The sequence below is a fragment of the Fusarium tjaetaba genome (genome assembly GCF_013396195.1).
Source record: "Fusarium tjaetaba strain NRRL 66243 chromosome Unknown NRRL66243_c0000496, whole genome shotgun sequence".
NCBI classification, from domain to species: Eukaryota; Fungi; Ascomycota; class Sordariomycetes; order Hypocreales; family Nectriaceae; genus Fusarium; species Fusarium tjaetaba.
The window spans coordinates 1-25024 of record NW_023501692.1 but is presented as its reverse complement, the minus strand read 5'-3'; the positions used below and the strand labels follow the sequence as shown (position 1 = coordinate 25024).

The 25024-nt window shown below is 47.9% G+C and overlaps 9 protein-coding genes across 9 annotated transcripts; 6 read left to right on the top strand and 3 right to left on the bottom strand.

The window, feature by feature from the left end:
* Window positions 1-433: 433 nt before the first annotated feature.
* FTJAE_13927 (7-aminocholesterol resistance) lies at window positions 434-1374 on the bottom strand (the record flags this gene model as incomplete). The annotated part of the gene is made up of 2 exons (XM_037347116.1): window positions 434-1137; window positions 1188-1374. 2 exons carry the CDS (start codon window positions 1372-1374, stop codon window positions 434-436), a joined length of 891 nt encoding a protein of 296 aa, XP_037199051.1.
* Window positions 1375-3324: 1950 nt separating this feature from the next.
* FTJAE_13926 (tartrate transporter) lies at window positions 3325-6508 on the top strand (the record flags this gene model as incomplete). Its single annotated transcript, XM_037347115.1, has 7 exons — window positions 3325-3549; window positions 3608-4276; window positions 4333-4732; window positions 4785-4885; window positions 4941-5155; window positions 5343-5356; window positions 5805-6508. The coding sequence occupies 7 exons, from the start codon at window positions 3325-3327 to the stop codon at window positions 6506-6508; spliced, it is 2328 nt and encodes a 775-aa protein (XP_037199050.1).
* Window positions 6509-7302: 794 nt separating this feature from the next.
* FTJAE_13925 (surface protein SP1) lies at window positions 7303-8133 on the top strand (the record flags this gene model as incomplete). Its single annotated transcript, XM_037347114.1, has 1 exon — window positions 7303-8133. One exon carries the CDS (start codon window positions 7303-7305, stop codon window positions 8131-8133), a length of 831 nt encoding a protein of 276 aa, XP_037199049.1.
* A 945-nt stretch (window positions 8134-9078) lies between these two features.
* On the top strand, window positions 9079-11758 carry FTJAE_13924 (alcohol dehydrogenase; the record flags this gene model as incomplete). Its single annotated transcript, XM_037347113.1, has 4 exons — window positions 9079-10148; window positions 10206-10328; window positions 10620-10806; window positions 10859-11758. The coding sequence occupies 4 exons, from the start codon at window positions 9079-9081 to the stop codon at window positions 11756-11758; spliced, it is 2280 nt and encodes a 759-aa protein (XP_037199048.1).
* Window positions 11759-11954: 196 nt separating this feature from the next.
* Window positions 11955-13727, bottom strand: FTJAE_13923 (major facilitator superfamily transporter; the record flags this gene model as incomplete). Its single annotated transcript, XM_037347112.1, has 2 exons — window positions 11955-13406; window positions 13470-13727. 2 exons carry the CDS (start codon window positions 13725-13727, stop codon window positions 11955-11957), a joined length of 1710 nt encoding a protein of 569 aa, XP_037199047.1.
* Window positions 13728-14077: 350 nt separating this feature from the next.
* Window positions 14078-15817, top strand: FTJAE_13922 (transcriptional regulatory; the record flags this gene model as incomplete). Its single annotated transcript, XM_037347111.1, has 2 exons — window positions 14078-14272; window positions 14372-15817. 2 exons carry the CDS (start codon window positions 14078-14080, stop codon window positions 15815-15817), a joined length of 1641 nt encoding a protein of 546 aa, XP_037199046.1.
* A 590-nt stretch (window positions 15818-16407) lies between these two features.
* FTJAE_13921 (uncharacterized protein) lies at window positions 16408-17490 on the top strand (the record flags this gene model as incomplete). The annotated part of the gene is made up of 1 exon (XM_037347110.1): window positions 16408-17490. The coding sequence occupies one exon, from the start codon at window positions 16408-16410 to the stop codon at window positions 17488-17490; it is 1083 nt and encodes a 360-aa protein (XP_037199045.1).
* A 286-nt stretch (window positions 17491-17776) lies between these two features.
* On the bottom strand, window positions 17777-20006 carry FTJAE_13920 (long-chain-fatty-acid ligase; the record flags this gene model as incomplete). Its single annotated transcript, XM_037347109.1, has 4 exons — window positions 17777-17866; window positions 17918-19038; window positions 19091-19512; window positions 19567-20006. The coding sequence occupies 4 exons, from the start codon at window positions 20004-20006 to the stop codon at window positions 17777-17779; spliced, it is 2073 nt and encodes a 690-aa protein (XP_037199044.1).
* A 3899-nt stretch (window positions 20007-23905) lies between these two features.
* Window positions 23906-24952, top strand: FTJAE_13919 (uncharacterized protein; the record flags this gene model as incomplete). The annotated part of the gene is made up of 1 exon (XM_037347107.1): window positions 23906-24952. The coding sequence occupies one exon, from the start codon at window positions 23906-23908 to the stop codon at window positions 24950-24952; it is 1047 nt and encodes a 348-aa protein (XP_037199043.1).
* Window positions 24953-25024: the final 72 nt, after the last annotated feature.

Genomic DNA, 25024 nt, shown 5'->3' with positions numbered 1-25024 from the left:
GTGTTGAAGATGTTCCAGCAATGAGATGAGCAAAGGCCGAAAATTGATATCGTCGCGAGATGACATCAGGAATCGGCCAATGAACAGCGGGGTATGGTTGTTTATCTTATCTTATCGGTGCTTATCGCGTCGCTGCCCTCCACCGCATCGCCCAAATCGACCTCGACATGACCGCATGCTTGTCAGACTCGTCAGAGATGTCTGAAAGCTAGCATACTGACTTGAACTCATTATAATCAGTAGGCCATATTTTCTTGTAGTATTTATTTCGGTCTGACTAATCTCGCTATGCTTCCACTCAATGTTCTCTGCAATCGTCTGAAAGACTGCAATGAATGCACTATCGGTATATTGGAATCACTCGAAAGTCATTGCAATCTGACTCTATTTACGTAATGAAACTCATTCTCGATCCCTTAATTATGGGAACATTCTAAGCGCGATACTCCCGTAAATGCATGATATCCTCAGCCGCCTCATGGATTTGCGTCTGTCCCCTCCACTTCATCCCTGTACCATTCTTGACCAGCCGTCCTGGATGAACGATCAAAAACAAGAGCATGACCAGGAACATGAGTAAGGCGTCAAAGAGGTATATGAAGACTTCGTGAGATATGACGAACCCCCCTTGTCCTTGAAGATACTCGACTGCACGAACAATACTGCGAATGATCATGATGACCGTTACAGCCTCTATAGTCCTAAAGTATCGCCGCCACCGTACCAGGGACGAGTCCAAGAACGGCCCGGTCTCTTGTCTTATGCGTATGTATAGGTACAGTGACGTGAGAATGAAGATGCTCAAGGCGCAGAGTTGAACTATCAGACCAGCAATAAGAATAGTTCGGCCTTTAGTGATGGCATCTGGTTCGCCTGAAGCCGGTATGATGGCCCCTATGAACTGGCTGACAATGCATGCAATGTCAATGAGGACGTATAGTTTCGTTAACCATCGAAGACTTATGAACGAAAGATGTTGCGAATCAAGCGCGGTGGCAACACGCCGAAGACTCATGTAGATCGTCGCGGCTAGGAAAGGTGTTCCGGCGAGGAGAAGGACGTTCTGCAGGATAAAGGGACCTGCTTTATCGGGAGTATCGTGGGTTTGGACTCGACCGAAGTAACCAAATATCTCACCTAGATCTGTGTCAGGATGTACCAACGCCAAAGGTATTTAGTCTACTTACAGATACCACCAAGGATGAATGGAATGAAGAACCAGGCTCGAAAGATAAAGAGGCATACCAGGTGGGCTAAAGTGGCAATGCCGAAGAGTACAACGAAGGAGATGGCGGCAGGTTTGTTGGGCAGGTATTCGAAAAAAACGATCTGAGTGCCGTTGACAACGGGTCCGTATGGTCCATCTCCGCTCATTTTCGGATACGAAAACTAAAAGAGGGATAACAATAGGTATGTGAACAACGACGTCAAGAACAGACAAAAAAGGTTATAGTAAACAATTACAAGTTTTCTAACAATGGGAAGGCTGCGAGGTCAGAAAGATTCTTCTGGGGGCAACAGACATTTCGGCGTTCTTAAGGAGGTTCTGATGATAGTTTTCGTATTGAATGCGAATATTGAGGGTCTAGTGGTGTTGGCCCCTTGACCAACCCACCAAGATGACGCGGTCAGTGGAACTGGCTCGGATTGAGTGCCATTTACATTCATTGAAACGGGTCAAAATGTGATGAGATCTCCGCTTAATGGCTTCCAGTGCATTTTCGTTCTGTGTCTTCGGTTTCTGAAGATGCTGGATGAAGCTCAACACGCATTGGAGCTGCTCATCGCCTGAGACCAACAGTGGGGCCGACGTAAAAACGAACAGCGCGCTACTGCAGAACAATGTCATCGTCACTTGCAAAAGGGACAAGTACTCGGGCATGTTCCAAAATGGCAAAAAAGAGATGCCTCGCTATTGCTCGCAATCGTTTTTATAGGAACAGCCCGATGCGGGGGTCGAACCCGCAACCTTGAGATCGCGTACTCGTAAGAGTCTCACGCTCTACCGATTGAGCTAACCGGGCGTGGCTCTGATTGATTGGTTGCTTTCCGGAGCTTCAGTGAGGCCTCAGTTGCGTTCCCCTGAGACAAACGCTGTCTCCAGGGTAGGATATCGGTAATTGACTTCTGGGATCTCGTGTGTTGTGTTAGCCTGAAGCATGCCTATCCCCTTACGGTATGTATTATTTGCATTGACTTGGGATAATTTTTGAAGAGTGTTGCTTTTTGATTACTGCAATAACGTAATCCTTTCATCGCCTGTGTCTATGTGCTGTGATCTTTTCTGTATCGATAATTTATGATGGCAGTGGGAGGATCAAGTAATTGACCAGTGTCACAAAGGCCGGAACCTACTGAAGCGACGTGAGGATAAAACTTCTTTTTATTTACTCTTTATCACAACTTATTCTCCTATCTTACGATCGACAGAAAATTCCTTCATATCTGAAGACCCTTCCATCTGTCAATGGAACTCTGGCCTTCGAAATGTCCTGTGGGTGGCCTTGAGCATCTCGGAGCAAATGGAGCGGGCGAGGGACCAGGCCCGGGGAGATTAGACCATGCTTCCTAGTGGCTCCCTTCGTGACTGTCTCCACCTTTTGAGACAGTTCTTGATCTCACTGAAACGGAGAACGCCGTTGTTGAAATGCTGTTATTGCCGCTGAAGCATGGTTAACAGGAAGATAAAAGGACGAGTATAAGCCCCTCGAGATTGGAAAGAAGGGCGGCATGAGTAAGAAAAGCTCGTTTACTACGAATATTTGACGACAATTATTCCTTTCGGAGAAACTCTCGGTAACGTTGTTGACGCCATCGAGTGACCCTCGCACGCGTTCTACAGACAGACCAACTGACGAACAAGTCGACTTGATCAGCAGAGCCACCATTTCCCGAAGGACCACAACTGCGGCCTTAACAATGATATGGGGTCCAAATCGCGCGAGTAAGACTGGTTCCTCTATCGGAAGTCATCTGTTTCATGTCTCATTCTATCCTCTTGTCCATGCCGACCCACCGAACTACGCGGGACATCGGCATAAGATCTAGCAGGTCTGGAGTTTTCAGCCAATGCCATGTTGGAGAGATTAGACATATCCTCCGAGAGATTGCACCATCGCCTATGCGTGGCATATATGGTTGAAAACCCACTCTAGACAGTTTATGCCAGACAATCTATGCTATTGCACCATTTAGTCCCCAGTGCACGATATACAATAACGAGTCTTGGAAAAAAGTCCAGAGCTACTTATATACCGAGCTTGGCATAACAATAGGCTGTAGTTAACCGAGTACCGATACAATTCGCATCTAGGGCCTCGCAATATGGCAGGCAAGAAGTCAACCACTATCGACGACCCGATCATTCAGGCGTCCGATTCAGATTACGACTACGGTTCGACACAGAAGCGCGCCTACTTCACCGGCGACACATTCGTGTCTGGAGGAGCTACAGAGCTGTACAAGCCTATTCCAGAATATGAAGGTATCCATCGATATGACCCAACTGCCGAATGGACAGAGAAGGAGGAGAAGAAATTAGTCAGACGGGTAGGCTCATCCTCCGTTGACAACTTGATGCTATGCTGACCTACTTGTTGCCTTCCAGCTAGACAAGAGAATCTGCTCTTGGGTTTGCCTCATGTTCTTTGCACTACAACTCGACCGTGGCAATATCTCACAGGCTCTGAGTGATGGCATGCTAGACGACCTTGGCCTTAACACCAACGATTACAACTATGGCATGATGATCTTTTACCTCTGCTTCTTGTCTGCAGAAGTGCCATCACAAATGATCTCCAAGAAGCTCGGCCCTGATGTTTGGATCCCGATTCAGATGGTAACGTGGAGTATCATCGGCATCTGCCAAGGGTTTGTCCAAGACAAGCAAAGCTTTTATGCAACTCGCGCTCTGCTGGGACTAATTGAGGGAGGGTTCATTCCAGATGCCCTGCTGTACCTGTCGTACTTCTATACCAACAAAGAGCTCCCGATGCGCGTCGGCTTCTTCTACTGCGCTTCCAATGGTACTTTCATCGTCGCTGCGTTCCTCGCATATGGAATTCTTCATATGCGCTCGGTCGGAGGCTGGGAGGGGTGGCGCTGGCTGTTTGTTCTCGAGGGTACACTGACGTTCCTCATCGGCGTGGTATCTTGGTTCTACCTCCCTCCTGGTCCGACACAAACAGCTAGTTGGTTCCGTGGTAAAGACGGCTGGTTCACCGAAAGAGAAGAAGTCATCATGGTCAACCGTGTCTTGCGCGACGATCCAGGCAAGGTAAGTGAACTCCGTGCCTTCACCTAGTCACCAGTAACACTGACATGGCGGTACAGGGAGGCATGCATAATCGTCAAGGTCTTACACTCAAGCTCCTCTGGGATGCATTCATGGACTATGACCTCTGGCCACTATACATGATCAGTTGGACCATGCTGATTCCCACAAACCCCGTCACTGCATATCTTACCCTTAACCTCAAGGCTTTGGGATTCGGCACATTCGAGACGAATCTGTTGACCATTCCTGGATATGTTCTCTTCCTCGCGCATTTGATCCTTATATCTTGGTACTCGGAGAAGATCAATAACCGAATGGCCCTTTTGCTGTACTATTCCTTTTGGTGTTTTGTGTTGCTCTTGACTCTCGAGCTGCTTCCTGCAAATGCCAGCCCTTGGGCATGGTATTCAGCGACAATCTTGATGATTGGCTTCCCATACATTCACTCAATCAACGGTGCGGACAACACGTTCATTCGGTTCTGGTTTACTTACTGACAATTCTGCAGTCAGTTTAACATCGCGAAACGCTGGTTCTGTTCGCACTAGAACAGTGGGCAGTGCCATGTACAACATGATATGCCAGGCCAGCTCTGTAATCTCATCCCAGGTCAGTCGAAATCCGCATCCATCGCTACTTAGTACAAGACTAACAGCGCATACAGATCTATCGTGACGATGATAAGCCTTTGTATCGACGGGGAAACAAGGTTCTTCTTGCACTCGTCGGCTGGAATGTTGTGATGACTGTTTTCATCAAGGGATACTACATATGGCGAAACAAGACGCGAGAACGCATTTGGAGTGCCATGCCGGATGAAGAGAGGGATGAGTATCTAAGAACGACCAAAGATGAAGGCAACAAGAGGCTGGACTTCAGGTTTGCCCATTAATGTCAAATAATGCCAACATAGAATAGAATCAGAACTGTCGTTTTGGAGTATAAAACGTGAGACTCTGAAGATATCAACTGAGCTATGCTAGCTGGCCCTTTGAGAAGGCAGCGAGACTGAACATGAACCAATCTAGAGAAGCATTTCTATGACTATGGCTCTGTACAATCATAGGCCAAAAAACCGAGGTTTGTGTAAAGAGCACAAAGGGCCGTTATTCTCCACGCTCATAAAGCAGAACAGCCATCAAACTGAAATTCTTTTAACATTTACTCATCGACTTGAACAGAAAAATGGGTGACTGGGTGCCTTTTTCCAAAGGTTTCCGATTCCGTGCTCTCACTGTTGTTCAAAGGGACAGGCTAGGAAACAATGCGTTACTCTTAGTTAACAACAATCTTTGTGGTCAGTGATCAGATAGACACAAAGGAATAAGCTGCACAATCTATGGAGAGTCTGTGAACAACTTGAAAGGCATCCCAATGCATGATACAGAACCGTAATAGCTTCGGATTATAAGAAGGGAACCAGATTGACCTGCCAATCCTTCATTTTTATTCAACTCAGTTTCTCAATACTCCAATCTCCACCTGCAACCTTCTAAGCACTTCTACCAACCTCAAATCGTTCTCCCAGCTTCCAACACCAACATGGAATCTATCTGGAACAAGTTTAGCGTCGACAGAGCTGCTATCATTGAAGAGGCCTTCTGGATCGCAACGGAACGCGGCCAACAAGAGTGGTCAAACGCTGACAAAGACGTCATGAGCCAGGCAGCTGATGACATTGTGCGTGCTCTTGGAGGAAATGTCGGCTTGACATTCGTCGAGTTTGAGGTCCTGGTTGCGTATGCTGCTCGCACCGACCCAGAAAGACAGCTCCGATTCCTTGACAACCTCGCCGAAGTGATTCGGGCTTCTCGGGGCATTGGATCTTTAACTTACTACGATGAACAGTTCATGGTGTTTGTTATGAGTATCCACAACGACCTTATAGATATTGCTCGTAGAAACGCCGGTCTGGATGTGTCGTCAGGTCCAAATGCCGGCATCGCGCAGCATGTTCTTGACGAAGAGCAGGCCCCTGTTGACTCGGTGCATTCACCAAGTGGCGAAACTACTCGTACTTGGAAGTCTGAGTATGAAGAGGTCAGTGGAGAAGGTAAGTACACCACTTGGGTTGTTGAAACTGTGACTGGTGATGAATTCTCTGGCGGTGCTTACAGCACCACGTCGACGACGTCAAGTTCTTTCACTCCATCAAGGACCCCCATACCTGGGAATCGCGATGCTCCGGTACTTGAGTCTGATGACTCTAACCATCACCCCGCCAATGCTTGAGACGATGCTTTTGCAGGTGCTATCTTATAAGACAAGTTCAAGTATTAGATGGCATGCGTTTGGAATACGACTGTGGAAATGAGTAGATAACAAGGTAAGTCTGGATGTACGATTTACTTTTGGTTTTTATAGAATTGTCAGAAGCCTTGAGATGGAGATAGATTTATTGATTCATTGAATGTTGACTCTTGAGTAAGCTTCGAACTTGTCCTTCGTATATTGCATGGAAGCTGCTCGGATGTTTTGGTCGATGGGCTTGGTGACCGGGACAAGACCTGGTATTCCCTCACAACACTGACCGTGTCGAGCACTCTACAATATGAACTATTAAGTGCTGTAGTAACGAAGGACTAATTTTATATAAAGATGTAAATATGTGACTTCTGCGTTGTGTTGGGAATTGTTGGTGGCGTCGTTTCAGTAACCGAAAACAGCCAGATCAAAACCTCATGTCCAATAGTACAAGTCTGCAATAGGCTAACACCGCATTCAATGGTGCCACTTCAGTACAATAACTACCAAACCCATGTTATCCGGTTAGCTGCACCAAATCCACGATTGCCGATGGCATAAGACGCAACCGGCATGAATGAGAACCATGTCTCGGATGCTAGCAGCTGAGGAACAAACCAACAGCGCAAGGCAATTTAGTATACTCAAGACGATTAGATGCAATAAATTGAGTAAAATGGATATGGATATAAGTATGATTCCTCCAGGATCTAGGTTCCGCACATTCCAACATCCCTCCACTACCACTGGCTTTCTTCACTTAACATCAACTTCATCACACAATGAAGTCCACGGTCGTTTTCTTTGTTGCCCTTACGGGCCTGGCATCTGCGCGCCTTTACAAGCGCGATGAGTGCGCAACTGCATGCACCGATGCATATAACTCATGCAGAGTTGAGCCGGACGGCAGTCAAGCATTTTGTGCAGAGGACTACGAACGATGTCTGGGATTCAATCCATTCCTTGGCTCAAACTCAATCACAGCCCCGACAGCATGTTCCAGAGGCGCTACAGGTGCCTCAAACACGGCAACTGTCGAGTCGACCGCTGTTATCAACACGCGCTCAAGCGCTTCCAGCTCCTCAGCACCCGCATATGGCGGGAGTTCATCTTCCCCTATTGGTATTGACACCACGACTCCTGCTGTTAGTACAGACACCAGTATACCTGAAACATACGACTGTGTCACCGAGTGTAACGATGACTATAACACCTGTCGCACCGCACCAGACGCCAACATGGCCAGCTGTGCCGCACAGTACGCCCAATGTCTCGGGTACAACCCTTTCAATGGAAGGGGATCACTGGTCACTCCGACTGCTTGCTCTGTCCCTGCTTCTGTCACCACTCAAGTTACTCAGTCGAGCTCAATCTCGCAACAATCACAGATGGCTTCGAATTCCGAAACCTCTCAACCTGATACAACATCTGGACTGGCGACGTCGTATCAACAACCAATAGCCACTTGCGATGCTGGTGCATGTATGGGTGGTACCACAACTGATGGTGGAACTCCAGGGATGGAGACTGAGCCCGCGGTAATTGTGGACGCGGCTGGAAGTGTTGAACCTTGGATAGGCCTTGTGGCTTTGGCAATCGCTGTTGCACTCTAGTTCTTGACTGACAGAACTACCTGACATAGACTCCGCTCTTGTATTCGCCTTGCTACAGTGTAAAGCTGATAGGAGAAAAACCTAGTACAAGGTTCTCGTACCCTCCTAAGACGTGAGGAGATGCTTCCAATACGTCGTGCTGAGTCGGTTGGCCTTGGTGGGCGCGCATTGGAGTTTCTTAGACCCCTGTAGGGAGCTCCGCACAGGTGTCATATTCGACGGGTTTTCCTTGATCAGTCTTTACGCTGCAGCAAGGTGAATCCAATGGCTGGATGCCGTATCTGCAGTTGGAAGCTCATAAGCACTACACAGAAGTGAGTATTGGTTTACAAGAGCTATCCAATGCAATAATCACATGTATACTGCTCTCCTTTTCCTTTGTGGAGGTTGCGGATTCTCGTCATCTTGTTCTGGCTGGTCGGGATCTCTCTAATGTTCCCTATCTGAGAGGTCTTGGTCATACTTCGTAGCTCAAAGAACCAATTAAACAATTGCTCCTTTATCTGAAGCTTTACTAATGTCGTTATAAGAAGCCTTTTGACTTGTTTGCGAGGGGCCGTCACTTCGTTGATGCTGGTCGCAGAACAGAAAGACACGCCAAGTTGATTCTGTTTCGGGGATTGGACCATTTCGAGACGACCCCACTCAATTAAACGGACAATTGAATCATCATTCATGCTATGTCATCGGCTGAACATAATCGTTAAATGACCAAGAATTGTATTTCGGAGCTGCCCCATCGTCGTCGTTGGTATTGAGTGTTCCCATACCCAGGCAAGTCAGGTTCACGGCTTGCAAATGTCATTAATCAGCTGGTGGAGACAAGCAGCGGAAGACTAACCGCAACGAGCAGCAACTCATCAGCAGTCGTTCTCTAAGCAGGCCTCATCATTCGCAAACAACCATGCGCTTACCATAACAGAGAATCAGAAAGTTTGTTTCCACATGGAACCAGCGATGAGCCGGACAGGATTGACTCGATACGAGGTGAAAGCCTGCAAGGCCTGTCAATTGTCCAAGAGAAAGTGCACCAAGCAGCAGCCCAAATGCCGCCGTTGTGACCTTCGCGGCTTGGACTGTCTCTATGAGCCTCTACCCAACACCTTTGTCTACCAAGCTACACAGAACTGCGGGGCACAAGCTTCTTCATCGGCAGCCTTGCAAGAGCCACAGTTGTTGCAATCAAGCCAAGATGACAGTTGGTCTGAGCTGGTAGACTTACGAGTGGACAGTCATATAGACTATCATAACACTCCGGGTGCTATCTCTTTAGAAGACCTAAAAGTGGCTTGGTTCCTCGATCCGGAATCTTGGAGGGCAGTCCCGATTGAAGAGTCAAATAGGGCGCATCTCACGACGGACATGATCCGGGGGCTTCTATACCAAACAAGAGACTGGCTGGGCGATTGGACAAGAAGCGGAAGTAATGTATTTGTGCATCATGAGCTTTACAGAAGTAGTCTCCCTGGCTGCATCAGCGATGCTTTCACAGCACTGTCTTCATATTTGTCAAGGACACCGGAGACCAGTGAGATGGTGCTCCGGATTGCGGAGCAGAAGGCAGAGAGGTTATTGGTGTCTGAGAGCGACAGAAACACGCCTGGAGACATTCTGAATAGCCTGAGCCGTGTACAAGCACTCCTGGTTTATTGCACGATTCGACTACTGGACGGTGATCTGCGCCAACGTCACAAGGCGGAGCAGCATCTCCAGACCTTGCATGATTGGACGAAAGAGATGATGAATGATGCTCTCGAGGCGACTAATAATGGAGATATGATTATCAAGAACCATCTCACGAACGTGAGCCCTCAATATTTCACATTGCCGATGCTTTTGGGGCAGTTCTCCCCTGAGCAACTACTATGGCATTCATGGGTACTGTCAGAGTCTGTTCGAAGGACATGGTGTGTATCCATGGGCCTTCAATCAGGCTATGAGCTGCTAAAGACTGAATCTGGGCCCTGTTATGGGACTTTGCCCATCACCACGAGAAAGGGGCTTTGGGAAGCGAGGTCAGCGTTCACTTGGACAAAGATGTGTGCGGAGAGAAACATTGGCTTTTTGTGCAGGAATGATCATGACAAGGTTATGATGGAGATGGAAGCTGGAGATATTGACGACTTTGCGTTATGTATGATGGAACTCGATATTGGCCCCGACAGGATGGCAAGATGGAGATCTGAACGCTCAGGGTAAGACGAGAAGAATCAAGGAACTTCGGATCAGCCTCTCGGCAAATCGGAATGCCTAAGTATGATAAATGAGTAAAAGACAGGTGACGTAAGTTCAGTAGATAGTTCCGCTCCTGCTTGCGGATTGCTTTGTTATCACGCCCCGCAGATCCGCAACCCTCCGCTGGCTGAGTCAACAATAGGAAAGGAATGCATCTATCAGCGATCAGATATTTAAACACAAGAACACCGGTCATAATAACCCGCGTACTTCTTCATCCTAATAACAACATCTTACCTCGTCATTTCCAGACCCTCAGAACAACCCATCATGGCAAGGCAGTGGATTCTTGACGACCAGCAGGGCTTCGAGAAGTCGCTCAAGTATGAGACCAACGTGCCCATCCCGTCTCAAGATGAGTTAGGCCCACATGATGTTCTAGTCAAAGTCCATGCAGCCAGTCTCAACTACCGGGACCTCGTCATTGCTGCATCAGCTGTACGTATATAAATGTCCAAAATCGTCGTTGATATCAACTGACAAATTTTAGCAATTTGGTCCCATCACCCCACCAATGGTCCCGTTATGTGACGGGTCAGGCTCAGTTGAAGCTATTGGCTCTTCTGTAAAAGACTACAAACTTGGAGATCGAGTCATCACTTTCCCTGCACCAGACGTGGTAGTGGAGAGAGGCAGCGATGCTGATGTCAACATGTCAGATGTACCGGCCATGCTCGGCTTGGGGACCAAAGGAACGCTTCGTACCCATGGGGTATTCTCGGAAGGCGCTCTGGTTCATGCGCCAGAGTCTCTCGATTGGCTTGAAGCTGCCACTCTCCCCGTCACCTGGATCACAGCTTGGAACGCTCTCTCGGAACTCGGCAAAGACCAAATTGGACCACACACCTGGATCCTGGTTCAGGGAACTGGAGGTGTCAGTGTAGCAACCCTGCAACTCGCATCGTCCTTTGGGCTCTCCGTCGTGGCGACTACGTCATCTCAAGAGAAGGCAGATAGGTTGAAAAGGCTCGGTGCAACTCATGTTATCAACTATCGCGAGAATGCTACTGGCTGGGGCAAAGAGGCGCGATCTTTGACTCCCAATGGAGTAGGTTTCGATATGGTCGTGGATATCGGCGGTAACGAGACACTCAAGCAGTCACTCGAAGCAGTTCGTCCTTATGGGTCTATCCAAGTCGTTGGTGCTGTTGCGCAAGACACCGAGCCCGTGCCCATGATGGGGGCTCTTATGTTCACGTGCACTATTCGTGGGTTCCTTATGGGCAGCCAGAATCAGTACAAGGATCTTGTACGATACATTGATGAGAAGAAGCTCAAACCTGCATATGATGACACAGTCTTTGAGCTGGCAGATGCCAAGGAGGCTTACAGGAAGCTGAAGGAGCAGAAGCACTTCGCCAAGGTTGTTATCCGCATCGACCATGACTAGATCTGACCGCAGGAGAACGAGTTGATGTTTCCAGAACAATCAGGTTCAGAATACTTTGGAATTACAATTATTTATCTAGTAGTATGTCTATTATCGTCGAATCATATGAGAGTTGTTGTTCGGTCATTATCTGGATGAAGGAATACCAGATTTGTCTCTTCAGTGACTGGTGTTTAGATGGTATTTGGCCCATGTCCTAGTCTTCAAAACGCTGATTGCCACGGTCCTGGCTCTTGAGGTCAATCTCCTCAAGAAACATAGACGTCAGCAGTCCCAAAGCACCCAAGCCCGCCATTGTGTAGAAGATCGTGCGAAAACATTTGAGGTAGACTCTCAGCACTTCATCAAGTATTCTCTGAGGAATGCTCAAGGACCTGAGTTCTTTGATGAAAGCGACGGCCTTGGATGCGTCCCCCAAAGGTGCTAGAGGCCCCGCAAGTTGCAACGAGCTTGAGGCGATAGTCTTTCCAAAGACAGTGTTGAATATTGCAGAGGCGATGGTCAACCCGATCAAACCTCCAAACATACGAATCGTGAGAAATTGCCCGATTGCAACGCCTGTATCATCGACATTCTTGACGCTGGCTTGCATCGGTAGAAGATTGAGTCGAAGAAGAGCAACACCTGTCCCCCATATTATAGGAAGTCCATAGAGCATCGATGAAGGCGAATTGAGATTTAGGATTGCCAGAATCCCGGTACCCAGAGCCAACAGGGCCCATGAGAGCCTCAGTAGCCAGGTGTAGCCTCCAAATAGTGGTACCATCATCATAGAGATTACTGCAATGAACACGCTGATGATAGACGTTGGTAACAGGAAGACAGCTGACTTGATCGGCGTTTCCAGATACACGGCTTGGAAAATCAGAGGTAGATACTGGAGTAACGAAACAAGGATGGCTCCGTGAATGAACCCTCCAAGCAATGTCATGTTGGCGGTGATGGAATGGAACAGCCGATGAGGCATGATTGGTGCTGCAGGCTTCGCTTCGTAAAAGACGAAAGCGACAAGCACCAAGACACCCAGAATCATTGGAACCAAGGTCTCCCATGCGGCCCATGGAAACAAGGAGCCAGCCCAACTTAGCGGCAACACAAAGACAGTGATGCCAGAGACAACGAGGCCCATTCCAACCCAGTCATGGCGTTCGATGTTGCTAGCAAGCGACGCGTCCATCGTGACAGGCCGTAACTTGAGAAAGAAGAACACCAAGGGTGTTCCAAACCCAAGAATGGGGAGATTGATCCATCCGATCCATCGCCAAGTGGCATACGTAGAGAACAATGCGCCCAAAGATGGCCCAAGAATGTTGCCTACTGCATTTGGGATGCCCATCAAACCTAGATATTTTGATCGTTCCTCGAGTGTTGTCATGTCGGCGAGGATAACCTGAATAAGAACATCGATACCACCGCCACCAAAGCCCTGGAGTACACGGCCCACGATTATCGTCTTCATGTTCTGAGCAACAGCAAAGGTGATTGATCCAATAAAGAATAGTCCAATGCAGACGTAGAGTGGCGGTTTTCGGCCGAACGCGTCGGATATGCTTGCCCATACAGGTTGCATCACAAGGCCGCATAGTGTATAGGAAAGATTGGCCCAAAAGGACTCTAGACTCGAGCCTCTGAGGTCATTGGCTATTGTCTGGCACACATGTCAGTACAAAAACGATTATGGGACGAGAATGAAGAATGAGGGTGATCTTACCGGTAATGCAATGCCAAGTGCTGTTGCATCTACTTGGAACACGAACAGTGTAGCAGACAAACCTGTGAAAGCCAATTTGAAGGCCAGAGACTTTTTCTGCTTTGGCTGCGTGCCGTCATCAACTTGTAACGCTTCCGCATCTTTCGATGATGAATTTTCCTTGGCGTTTTTTACTGTCTCAAGTTCAATGCCATGATTTTGCTGCACTGGAGTTGTAGAGATCTGCGGGTTGCTTATTCTGGCGTCTGATTGTTCCATTTTGAGCCCTTCACCGTATTATTCGAGCCATATCCAGTGTTTTTCTAGAGAACAACACTGATACCAGTTCGATTGCAAGAAGTGTCACGTGTTGTGATGAGGCCTCCTTGAACCTCTGCAAGGGGTTTAGCTGAGATTTCGAAGGATCGAAGGATCCATAATATCCGGCTAAAACGGAGAAGCAATTGATAAGATCTTTCGAGCACCATAGGATATGTATCCATACACTAGTCCCAGCTTACGCTGAGACCAATCGCACTGCCGCCATGGGAGACTCATGATTTTTGTTATGTTCATCTTATGCATATTGATCTGAAATTCTCTACTTCTCCAAGCGTCGGGCGCCGGAAATGGCAGGGTATGGCAGGCAAACACCCCAGTCGCTTTGTTCGCTAGTGCTTACGGCTCATTTCCTACAGTTCCGCCGAGTGTCCGAGTCGGGGAACCACGAAACACCGAACAATGGCCTCGCGAGATGCACTGGCTGTTCAGAAGAGAACAAGAAGCAGTGTTCCAAGGAGGAGGACAGGTTGCCAAACATGCCGGTCAGTAGACTTATCATTTTCTCCTACCATTCATTTTCACATTTGAGAAGAAGAGAGGAGACGAGTAACTAACATCCTGGCAGTAAAAGAAGGATAAAGTGTGATGAGAGCAAGCCGAGTTGCGCGAAATGTCTTCGATCTGGGTGGAAATGTGACTACGACGCTGCATCGGCCTCTTCCGAGAGTGAATCCAGCCCAACTACGATATCAGGATCATCAGCTCTCTTGCCCATCGCCCGCTACTCCATCCCATTTAAGATTCCCGGAAGCCAGAAAGACCGGAGACTGCTCCACTACTTCTGTGTCCAAGGTTCAGACGATATCTCTGGGTTTCTGGCATCGGAATTCTGGTCTCAAACTGTGCTGCAGGCTGGACACGAAGATCTAGTGGTGCGGCAGGCCCTGGTTGCAATGAGCTCGCTCCACCTAGACTACATATCGTCAAGTCCTGACAGAGCATCGGTAGCCAGTTGCGAAACTTTGAGTCTGTACGGAAAAGCTCTACGATCATTAGGGAAGCGGATAGCACAGCCTTCAGACGGCGCTACAAGGACTGCTTTGGTCTGCTGCATTTTGTTCTATTGCTGCGAAAGCGCCATCGGTGACCGCAATGCCGCACTCCAACATCTCAGCAACGGCCTCAAGCTCCTGGCGTCTGCTCAATATGAAAAGGTTGCCGACGAGTCCAAGGGCACCGAGAGCTTGACCACTATTTTCGAACGCCTGGACATGCAAGCCAGCTTCTTCGAAGACGACCGAATACCGATTCTTGCGTCACCAGAGTACAAATGTGAAGAGCCAGATCATGGTCTGTTGCCACCGCGGCAAGGCTTCTTCGGGCTGGAAGATGCTCAGCAACGACTGGTTAAACTTCAAGGATGGTTGTATCATTTTGTCAACAAGAACGCCGAATTCTATCAGGAAGCGAAGGAGTCACTAAGCTTAGACATTTTGGAAGAGAGGTCTTCTTTGGAACAGGGTTACAATGCCTGGATCGAAGGCATCAACGAATTCGAAAACAGAGATCGACACAATGCCCAAACCTTACACGGCATTCGAACACTTCTGGTTCACTTCCACGTTTGCCAAATGATATTACAATCAAAGTTCCCTCAAGATCATAGCGTGTTTGGTGCTTCGCCTAATCCAGCCGCTCATCACATACTCGATCTCGCTGAGACCTTACTCGAGCATACCATACAGGTCAACGCCTCTCCCAGTGCTACCAAGACTCCGCGGCGCAATTTCTCACTGGAAACCGGAGTCGTAGCTCCATTGTTCGCACTGGCAATCAAATGCTCAGACGATTCAGTGGCTACAAGAGCTGCTCAAATGCTTGCCTCATCACACAGAAGGGAGGGTCTATACGATGCTCAGACCATGTCACGTATCATTAATGAACTGAAAAGATCACGTGAGAGTGCCATGCAGATCAAAGAGCAAAATGGAGGTTGGATCGAAGATGTGATTCCACTAGAATACCATATACCTCATCAGTATGAAGGCGGTGGGATAGACAAGCTTCTTTGGTCTATGAGTCTTTGAGACCATTCACTTCGGGGACCCCTCATAAACGGAAACGCAAAATTAGATACTAGTGACTGAGAATTGCACATGGTTTCTTACCGTTTCATTGTCTTATTTGTTGGGCAGTAATCACAATTGGCTTCCTTGCTGTACGGCGTAGCAGGATGGTTGTAAACCCTAGTACGAAATGGGCGTAATCCGTTTGCTCGTAAGGCAGGAATAAGTTTCCGCCTTACATGGAGTCATGAATTTACAACTGGATCTCACTCGAAAATTAATCATTTTTGGTTCGCCTCTGGCTGTGGGTGAGATGCATGGTCCAATAAGGAGGGTCGTTGTGAAGGACCAAGGCTGCCTGAGAAGGCAGACACGTCTGGAGTCACCCCACGACTGGTATCAGCCCAAATGCGGGGAAAGTCTGGATGATTTCGCCTGTGACTTATGCACAGCCGAGCAACGTTCACATAATAAATGGATGGCAGGTCCGATATAAGATCGCTAAGCGCTTTCACCTACAGTTCATCTGAGACTCACTTGCGGATCGAATACCTCAAAGTTCATTTCGCGTAACTTTCATCATCAAACATTAGTCGTTGTTGAAATCAGTAATGGCAACTAACCCGGTCATCGGAGAGGATGGAGTCGCAATTATCGACGCCTGTACATATCACAGGAAGGAGTTCGACAGGGTCCTGATACGAACAAATGAGCGAAAGATCGATGCACCATTTCTGCTGTCTGCTCCGGGCAGCGCCTCATCGTCAAACCTCGGTATCCTGAGTCGGCTGCCAGAGGAATTAACTCTCATGATACTTCAAGGACTTGACATTCTCTCATATCTGCGTTTTCGACGCGTCAACAACCGTGCACGCAGCATAACGACAGCATCGCGCGAGTACAAAACTGTGGTCAAGCATGGACTTCAGGGACTGAAACCGCTGCTAAAGGCAGAGCTAGGTCATGCTTTTACCATTTCCCATTTCTATCGGGCGCTCGTCAGCAACAAGTGTGAGATCTGCGGAAAGTTTGCAACGTTCCTATATCTTATTACTTGTCAGCGATGCTGCTTTACTTGCCTACAAATCTCTATCGACCTGCACGTTCTCCCTATCCCGGTACCCAAAGTGTTTGCGAAAGCAGTGCACAGCTCAAGCAAGGAGATTGAAAAGATTTGTGGACCTAAACTACGAGTGGTCTACGGAAAATACTCTCTACAGCCGTGGCCTAGCGTCAAGAGACCCAGATACCTCGTACAAGCCAAGCCTGTCATCGAAAAGCTCAGATCTCTTGATTCTTCACGAGTGATCCCAGCGTCGGCACTATCGCATCAACCGCAAGATCAATCGCACGACGAAATAAGACATGACTTTTGCTACCGGTATATGGCTGCTACCGCGTTTCCGTGGTATGATTTGAGTGATGACAGGGTGGAAACAGGGATGAATTGCAAAGGATGCCAGTTCCGCGTTGAAGAGTATGAACGCGCGATCAGAGGTCTTGACCCTCCATGGGGTTTTAATGATAGGGATCGGGTGTACTCGCGGGAGGAGTTCTTGTGTCATTTCAGATCGTGTGCGCATGCCCAGGAAGTATGGGCTGATACACAAGTGAACCGACGGGCGCCAGAATCGGACTTCACTCTCCAGGGCGGGATTTTGCTTCGTTATGAACCCAGACATGAACTCCATTGACTTCAATTATGACTAATGGCGAGGGTCTCGGGACAGCTTGTGGGATTTGCCCCATCATTCTTGCTATCTGCACAAGTATTGCAGTGGGAATAGCCATTCTATAGGAATCATTATATGTCAAAGGAACCGGTCAAATAGTTTAGTAATTGGAACTCGAAACTTCAATTCTTCAATCATACAGAGTGGGATCCAAAAATATACAACAACGTTGCAACTACCAAGTCTTACCGAGAGCTTATATCCTAAACTACATGCGTGCCTTCGTCCATAGTATATATGCAACCATTCAGGAGTTCTTGAGTGCCTCGTGGATCTCGCTCTTATATCTGGCATTAATAGCGCGCCGGTTAAGTTTCTGAGTAGCAGTGACAAGGCCCTGTGTAGTTAAGTCAGCAAGATTCACGTGCCGGAATTTGGGTGAACCTACGCTTGCTGGAGTCCATTCTTCTGGTGTTATCACTATACCAGCAACAATCTCGGCACTTGATAGACCGCCCCGTTTCCCAGCTGCCTGCAAATCCTTGAGCAAAACCTCTTGAATCCTAGGATCACTGTGCATGCTATGCTCATCAATATCCATCTCGCGAGCCATGTGGATAAGAGAGGTCTCGTTGGGCATCACGACAGCAATAGGTCGGGAGTGGTCAGAGTCGGCATAAACCATGACGTTCATAATGCCCTGCACACCCCGATAGATCGCCTCCAGCTTCTCTAGGGCAACATACTCGCCACTGAGTAACTTGACCAGGTTCTTGATGCGGTCGATCACGCGAAGATGACCATCGGTATCGAACTCGCCAACATCTCCAGTTTTGAACCAACCATCTTCAGTAAAGCCTCTCTTGGTTTCTTCCTCGTTCTCATAGTATCCTAGCATAACGGGCCCGCCCTTGATCAATATCTCACCTTGGGGTATCTTCGTATCGGCAGAGTAGCCGAATTCCGGGACAGATACCAACTTGACCTCGATGGATCCCGGGATTGTACCTATCGAATGCAGGGTAAACTCAAGGGGGGATCCTAATGATCCGTTTGCACAGGTTTCAGTGAGACCATAACCCGTGAACATGGGAGCAAGAACGAGGGACAGGAAGTGTTTGGTCGACAGAGAGATGGCGCTTCTGCCGTTGAAAAGGAAGCGGATTCTGCCGCCAGTCATCTCTCGAACCTTGCCAAAGACGATGTTGTCAAGCAAACAAGCGCCAGGTAGCTTGTGCTTAACCATGAAGCTCTTGTATGCAAAGGCGCGCCAGAACAAGGTCCGTAGAAGCACGCTTGCGTTGAGTCGAGCCATGACACCTTTTCTAATAGTCTCGTACACTTGTGGAACACCGGGCATAATTGTAGGGGCCAGTTCACGCATATCTCCAGCGCAATTTCTCACAGACGTATCGGAAAGGGTTCGTGGATTGCCATAGCCAATGGCGCCGCCAAAATAGTAACCGAGATTTTCGAGGGCCATTTCCAAGACATGAGCAAGCGGAAGATATGCAAGCAAGACGTCGTTATGGGTGACGCAGTCGGAGACGCAAGTGTAGAGACCGGCAACTAGAATGTACATTAGCACCGACTATCGAGAAGGAAATGGAGGTGATATTACTGCCTGCAATGAGATTGCGGTGCGCAATGCGCACGCCTTTTGGAACGCCCCCAGATCCGGAAGTGTACATGACACAATACAGGTCATCGGGTTCAGGATAAACAGGATCTACCATTTCTCTCTGGCCAGCCTTGCAAAGGTCATCGAAGCTTATCACTTTGCTCTTTGGATGTGAGGTCTTGAAATCTTCGAGAAGTTCCGACCCGCCGAAGATGGATGCTTCATTCACGATCAAAGTGTGAACCTTTGACTTTTTGAGAGGCTCTGAAGCAGTTTTGAGCAGATATGGGTCGATATACATGACCTCAGCTTGAGTTTGGATGAGACTGTGTTCAAGGCCACTCGATCCAAAAGAGTCGTAAGCTGTGATGATTGACATGGATTGGGTAGCACAAGCATGCGACATAGCGATCCATTGCGCACTAAGTCGAGCTGGTCAGACTGTGATCAAAACGCTCTGTAGATGATGTTCATACCTCGTGGACCCGAACAGAAATACTTTATCACCTCGTCCAAGTCCCAACTTTCGTAGGCCTGAGCCGACTTCAAGACAGTGCTTTTCATACTGCTTGTACGTCAAGAAAGAATAACCTGATAACTCAAAGTATGTCCATTCCTTTTCCACCTTCTGAACCTTGCCGTCTACTTTATTGTCGAACTGATATGTTCCTTTGTGGAGCTGAATTAGCTTTCTAGAACCAACAGCATTGCTATCAGGGAACATTCGTGCGCTGCGGCGAATGATGTCGAAAACAGTGCGAACATCTTCTGATGGGCGTTCAATCAGGCCATCGCGAGCCCTTGGGTGTCGTCGGGGAATAGTTTCATTCGCTTTCTTCTCGTATCCAGGCGATTCTATGGTGAAAGGTGGTTTGAACACCTGATATAAAGGCGTGATGCCTGAGGTATGCGCCATTCTATGGTGGTGTTACTAGAAGGATGTAGGTACAAAAGGCGTTATTGGAGATGATTGCAGAAGTCGGACAAGCCTTTAGTGCTGGGAGGCGAATGTGTCGTAAGACGTGAGACCTGAGAACGTTGACGTTGGGACCGTTGGCTCTATAATGTAGGCAACTCACAGTCATCAGCACCCAACAAAATTATCCCCTAACATTTTGTTGGTAGCTTACCCCTGCTAGGTCCTCTCTGCCAGAATAAGCTCTCAGCCACAAGTCTTAACTATAAATAACACTTCAAGCCCATAACTTGGACATTAATACCACAATAATATAGAGTCTATTCTGCCTGGAAGGGGAAAAAAAGCTAATGTGTTATTTTTACCGAGACGCCGAGATCTATCTGACCGAGTGGCAGAAGTCGATGGCATCATCAATCAATACCACAATAATTAACTAATAGCTACAGCATAAAGCTAATATTATAAGAACCTAAATAATGACTCCTTGGCTGGCCTTGGAGGCGTATAATTGATTGATGATGCCGTCGACTTCTGCCACTCGGTCTGATCCTGTCTTACTCTCCACTCTGACGTGGGACCTTTGGCCAACCTGCAACGCGTTGTCAATGCTGTTGTCGCTCATCGACGCGTAAGTCTCCATTGTTTTCTGTGAGTGTCACACATATGACATGGTTAAGCCAGGTCAGGTGCCACGTCTGACGCGCTGACACAGTCAATCATCCACCCAACCAATTGCTTGACGGGTCGAGTCACAGCACTTAGCGATGCAATAATAAGCTGACTGCCGGCTGTTTGGATCACCGAACTCCTTCGACCATGATTCGTTGCCAGTACCTTCAAGTTATCCTGTTGGTTTTGCTTATCGACAAGAAAGGCTGCCAAGTATGGGCAAGCCGGAAGATGCGCTTTGACGACAGAGTGTTGGCCGATATGGCTAAAAGTCGTTGTCTCAAAAGGGCATAAGTAAGCATAAAAGCGGTTACGATGACATCTGGATCCAATGGATTCAGGCTGCTGGACAGCTGTATTATGCGGGAGCTGTTCCATCTGACACAATCTGTCAGCCAGTCACATTTAGTATACCATGCTTAAATCCTTATTCTGCCCGCTCTCAACAACGATGACTCAGCCCTTGGGCAATCGGGACAATAAACTCGAGTCCAAAGCGCGGAAAATCATTGCTAGCTTGCAGCGCTTTGAGTTCGGCCTGCTGTTCAGTCCCTGTAAACATATGAAACCTTCAAAGGAGCCCAACTCAAGAGATCTCTCTAGAATCTTCCCATGAGTGCATTTATTTCTATGGCCTATCCTGAATCAGAGTTTAGATACAGGTGTTTTCCATCGCTGATCATGTCTCGACGGCAGCCTTGAAATCATCGTGCCATCTTTGAAACGAATCCCGGGAGCCATCGTAGACTGTATACTTGATGATGAACGCTGCGAGCCCACCATAAGTCTCCCAGCCGATATACTCAGTCACCTTCTCACCACTCATCGGGTCGATAGATTCCATAAAGCTCATGAATGCGCTCGTTGTGGCTCGAGAAGAAAGGCATGCCGATGTATCGCTATGTGTCCCGATATCCTAGCCTTCCAACATCAGTCTCAAAGCGCTCTACTCTGTCAACAGTTTCCGCCGCTGTATTTGTCCGCTGCTTCGAGTTCTTGCTCATATGGACATCAACTGTGGAATCTACCACTGTATACAGGTGGCCAGGGCGAGAAATGAGTTGATGTAGCTCCGAGTCATTTGTAGTCTGATCAGTGATCGGGGGGCTTTTGTCAAGGTCCCACGAGGGGTGAAGACGTTCCAGTATGGCCAGGTATTGGTATCGATCAGCTTTTCAAGGCTTTTTAGTACTGGGGCATTGACCATGACAGAATAGCTAATTGAAAATGCAGACAAGGCGTCGATCCTGTGGACTGGGGTAGGGACAGGAGGGCCAAGAACATCAGGCTGCCCTTTTGTGATTGTATAATTAGAAAACGACATCATGACAGGATGGAAGGAGAGAGATAGATTCAGTAAGCTAAATGAAGAGAAGGAGTTTGCCAATACGTATGAGTTAAAAAAAAGATACTAATCAAGCTAGTTTAACTAAACAAATAAATACTAAATATATTCTCAGCATACTCAAACTCATGGTTCTATAGAAAAAGGACATTGATGAATAGCGAACTCAAGAACAAATTACCAAGATCCACAACCTCAGTTCTCTTGCTGAAGATCCCGGTTCGGATGGGTCTACCTATCCTAACCCGCCGTCAACTCCGCCATCATACAAGAACCCCCCAACCGCCTTTACCTACGAATCTTATATCCCATACTTTCTTCACATATCCCAGCACATCGCCCAATTCGACCCTTCCAAAGGGCGTCTCCTCCGCAGTATATCGACCCCACCATCGCCAACAACATACAGCATACCAAAAGACACGGAGAAAACCGAGTCGCAGCGTCTTGTAGCGCTAGCAATGCTATACGCTACGGTGCAGGTATAGCATCAGGTGCCGGCCAGTGTTGCAGGGAGAACCGGAGATGTGAATGAGCAGCATAGACAGGAGTGCGGTGCTAGATTTACAGGGGCTAAGAGGCAGGAGGCTGTTGAGCAGGCGCTCCTGGCAGTGCTTGTGGAGAGACATAATGGGCAAGAAAGTATTCAGGTTCCGGCTATATCTCAGAGTTTGATCAACGGTGCAGGATATGACAGGACTTGAGGCGTCAAGTCGGAGAGCATTTACATAATTGAGATATCTGAACTAGACAGACTACTGAGGGCTTCATGCTTGCACAAGATGAGGCTACAAGACCTTGACTTGAGCAGACTCGGTCTCCCAATTGAATTAGTCAGAACGTAGCCAACAGTTAGTCACCTCTCCTTCAGGTCTAGAAATTAAGGCTGTTAAAACCATCTCTCATATGCCCGTCTACCGTGCGTGGCAGATCATTGAGCAAGCCCGGTATGCCCAGTTCAATTTAAATTAATTATACATTGCATGTTGTGAGTACTCGGTGCAAGTGCAAGGGCCATGCCTCAGTTCAATTGATTCCTCAGGCATGTAACGGTTGGTTGGTTGATGGCTGAGAACAAAGAAAAGTATCCAACCTCAACAGCTTCTTCCTTTCAACCTCCTCTCTGATACTCGAGAGAATATTCTCCATTGGTTCTATCGTCTCTCCTCAATTTGCATCACTATGCTTCCACCACGCAATCTCCGATCACGCACTGTCCCTTCAACACCAACTGCACCCCGTCATCGGCCGTCGCGGCCGTCACGATATTCATCAGACCTGCCTTCACCAGATCTTCATGAAAATGGAGAATTCACCCTTGTTCGTCTTCGGCTTCATCCACATCCTCAACTCGCCCCTCATCAACAAAGCGCAAGAGTCGGTCTTTGTCTGCACAATGAATATTGGGCATCTCAAGGCTTGCGCGATGGAACATTTCATTTTCATCGTACTGATCATATCTCACATCATGGACGACCTCCATTCACGCAAGCGACGGCACCAACTACACCGAACTATATTGTTGAGTGTAAGGACACTAATTTGTGGGTTTTGGATGATGAGGGTGAGGATGAGCATCATGCTCCTGCCCCTCCCCCCTAACCAGTCCTGTTGTCTCGTCTTCCTGCGATTTGTAATAATAGATTCACTGGCTTTATCCTATACGGCCTTGCCTTCTACACCATCACTGTGGGATTATTCCTAGTCTTCAGGCCTTTACTATATCAACCACCAGGGCCTCTCCCAGAAAGCACCACTGTCCAAGCACCTTTCGTCCGCAGTGTTCTCCCAGTGATTGATCATTATCAACACATTTGTCTTCAATACGCAACTCTCCCACGACAGTACATCATCAAGGAAACGATACCGTTTACAGTTCTAGATGGTTCCACGACAACACTTTTTGACGCTTGCTCCGCAATGGTTCAGATCGGGGGGGTTCTGGGATGAGCAGGATGGCCTGACAGAGGAGCCCTGGGAATACTGGTGGTATCGGCACGAACATCAGCGCAAACACAAGGATTCGCCGGTTCCAGATGCTGCCATTGACATACAGAATCTGTGTCACGGGGCTCGCGCTCGTGTTCGTGATGTTGCTACATCCTTCCGCCGTATTGTAAGAACGATCGCCATTTCCATTCCCAGGGATGCGCAGACTGTCTTTCTCGATGTTGCCACGCCAATTGGAGTTTCATATCTTCACGACTCATCACCACCTTGTAATTCAAAACGAGCATACAATGGGACAATGAAAAAGTGCGAACCTATGCCAGTCAGCTGGCTGGATGAATTCAGAACACATGTTGAATCCTTTGGTCTCAACGTGTCGGCAAACGATCTCCTCAAGGATATTGCGCGGCTCCAAGAGTCGTTGAAATTGGCCTTTGACGATTTGTCATTTATCGTAAAGATCGCCAAGACTCATGTTCCTCCGACACCAAAATGGTCTTGGTTTAAGCTCGGCCAAGATCGTCCACCCAGCCTGCATTTTACTACTATAGAGCCAATCAGACAAATGCAGGATAACCTTACCCAGATAGCTTCCAGCGTCGACTTATTATTCAATCTTCTCACGGCAATCCTTAGCCAAGAAGCCGAAATGCTGCCCTGGCTGACTTCACTGCTCGCCCATGCCCCCGACCTCGAATCTCGGTATGAGATGCCTGGAAGTTCATCCACCGGAACAACTAACCCCTGGGAGATTTGGCGACCAAAAGATGAACTCGAAACATATGGACAGTGGTGTGTATACCCAGGGTGTCCCAAGGCCCGCCAAAGTGGAGATAATGTCCTTGTGAAGATATATCTTCCTAATGCAGAGGCTGCGTTTACGACCATGTTTGGGTCTCTGAAGCTTATAAATGGGCTCGCCAAGGATATGAGCCAGTATATGGCGCGTTGGAGTGATGAGAGGTGGGAGAAGGCATGATGATTATTTAAGTTAGAATTAGTCTTGGAGTTTAGTAATGTATTATCTTCTATATTGCTTATGGTTTAGTTA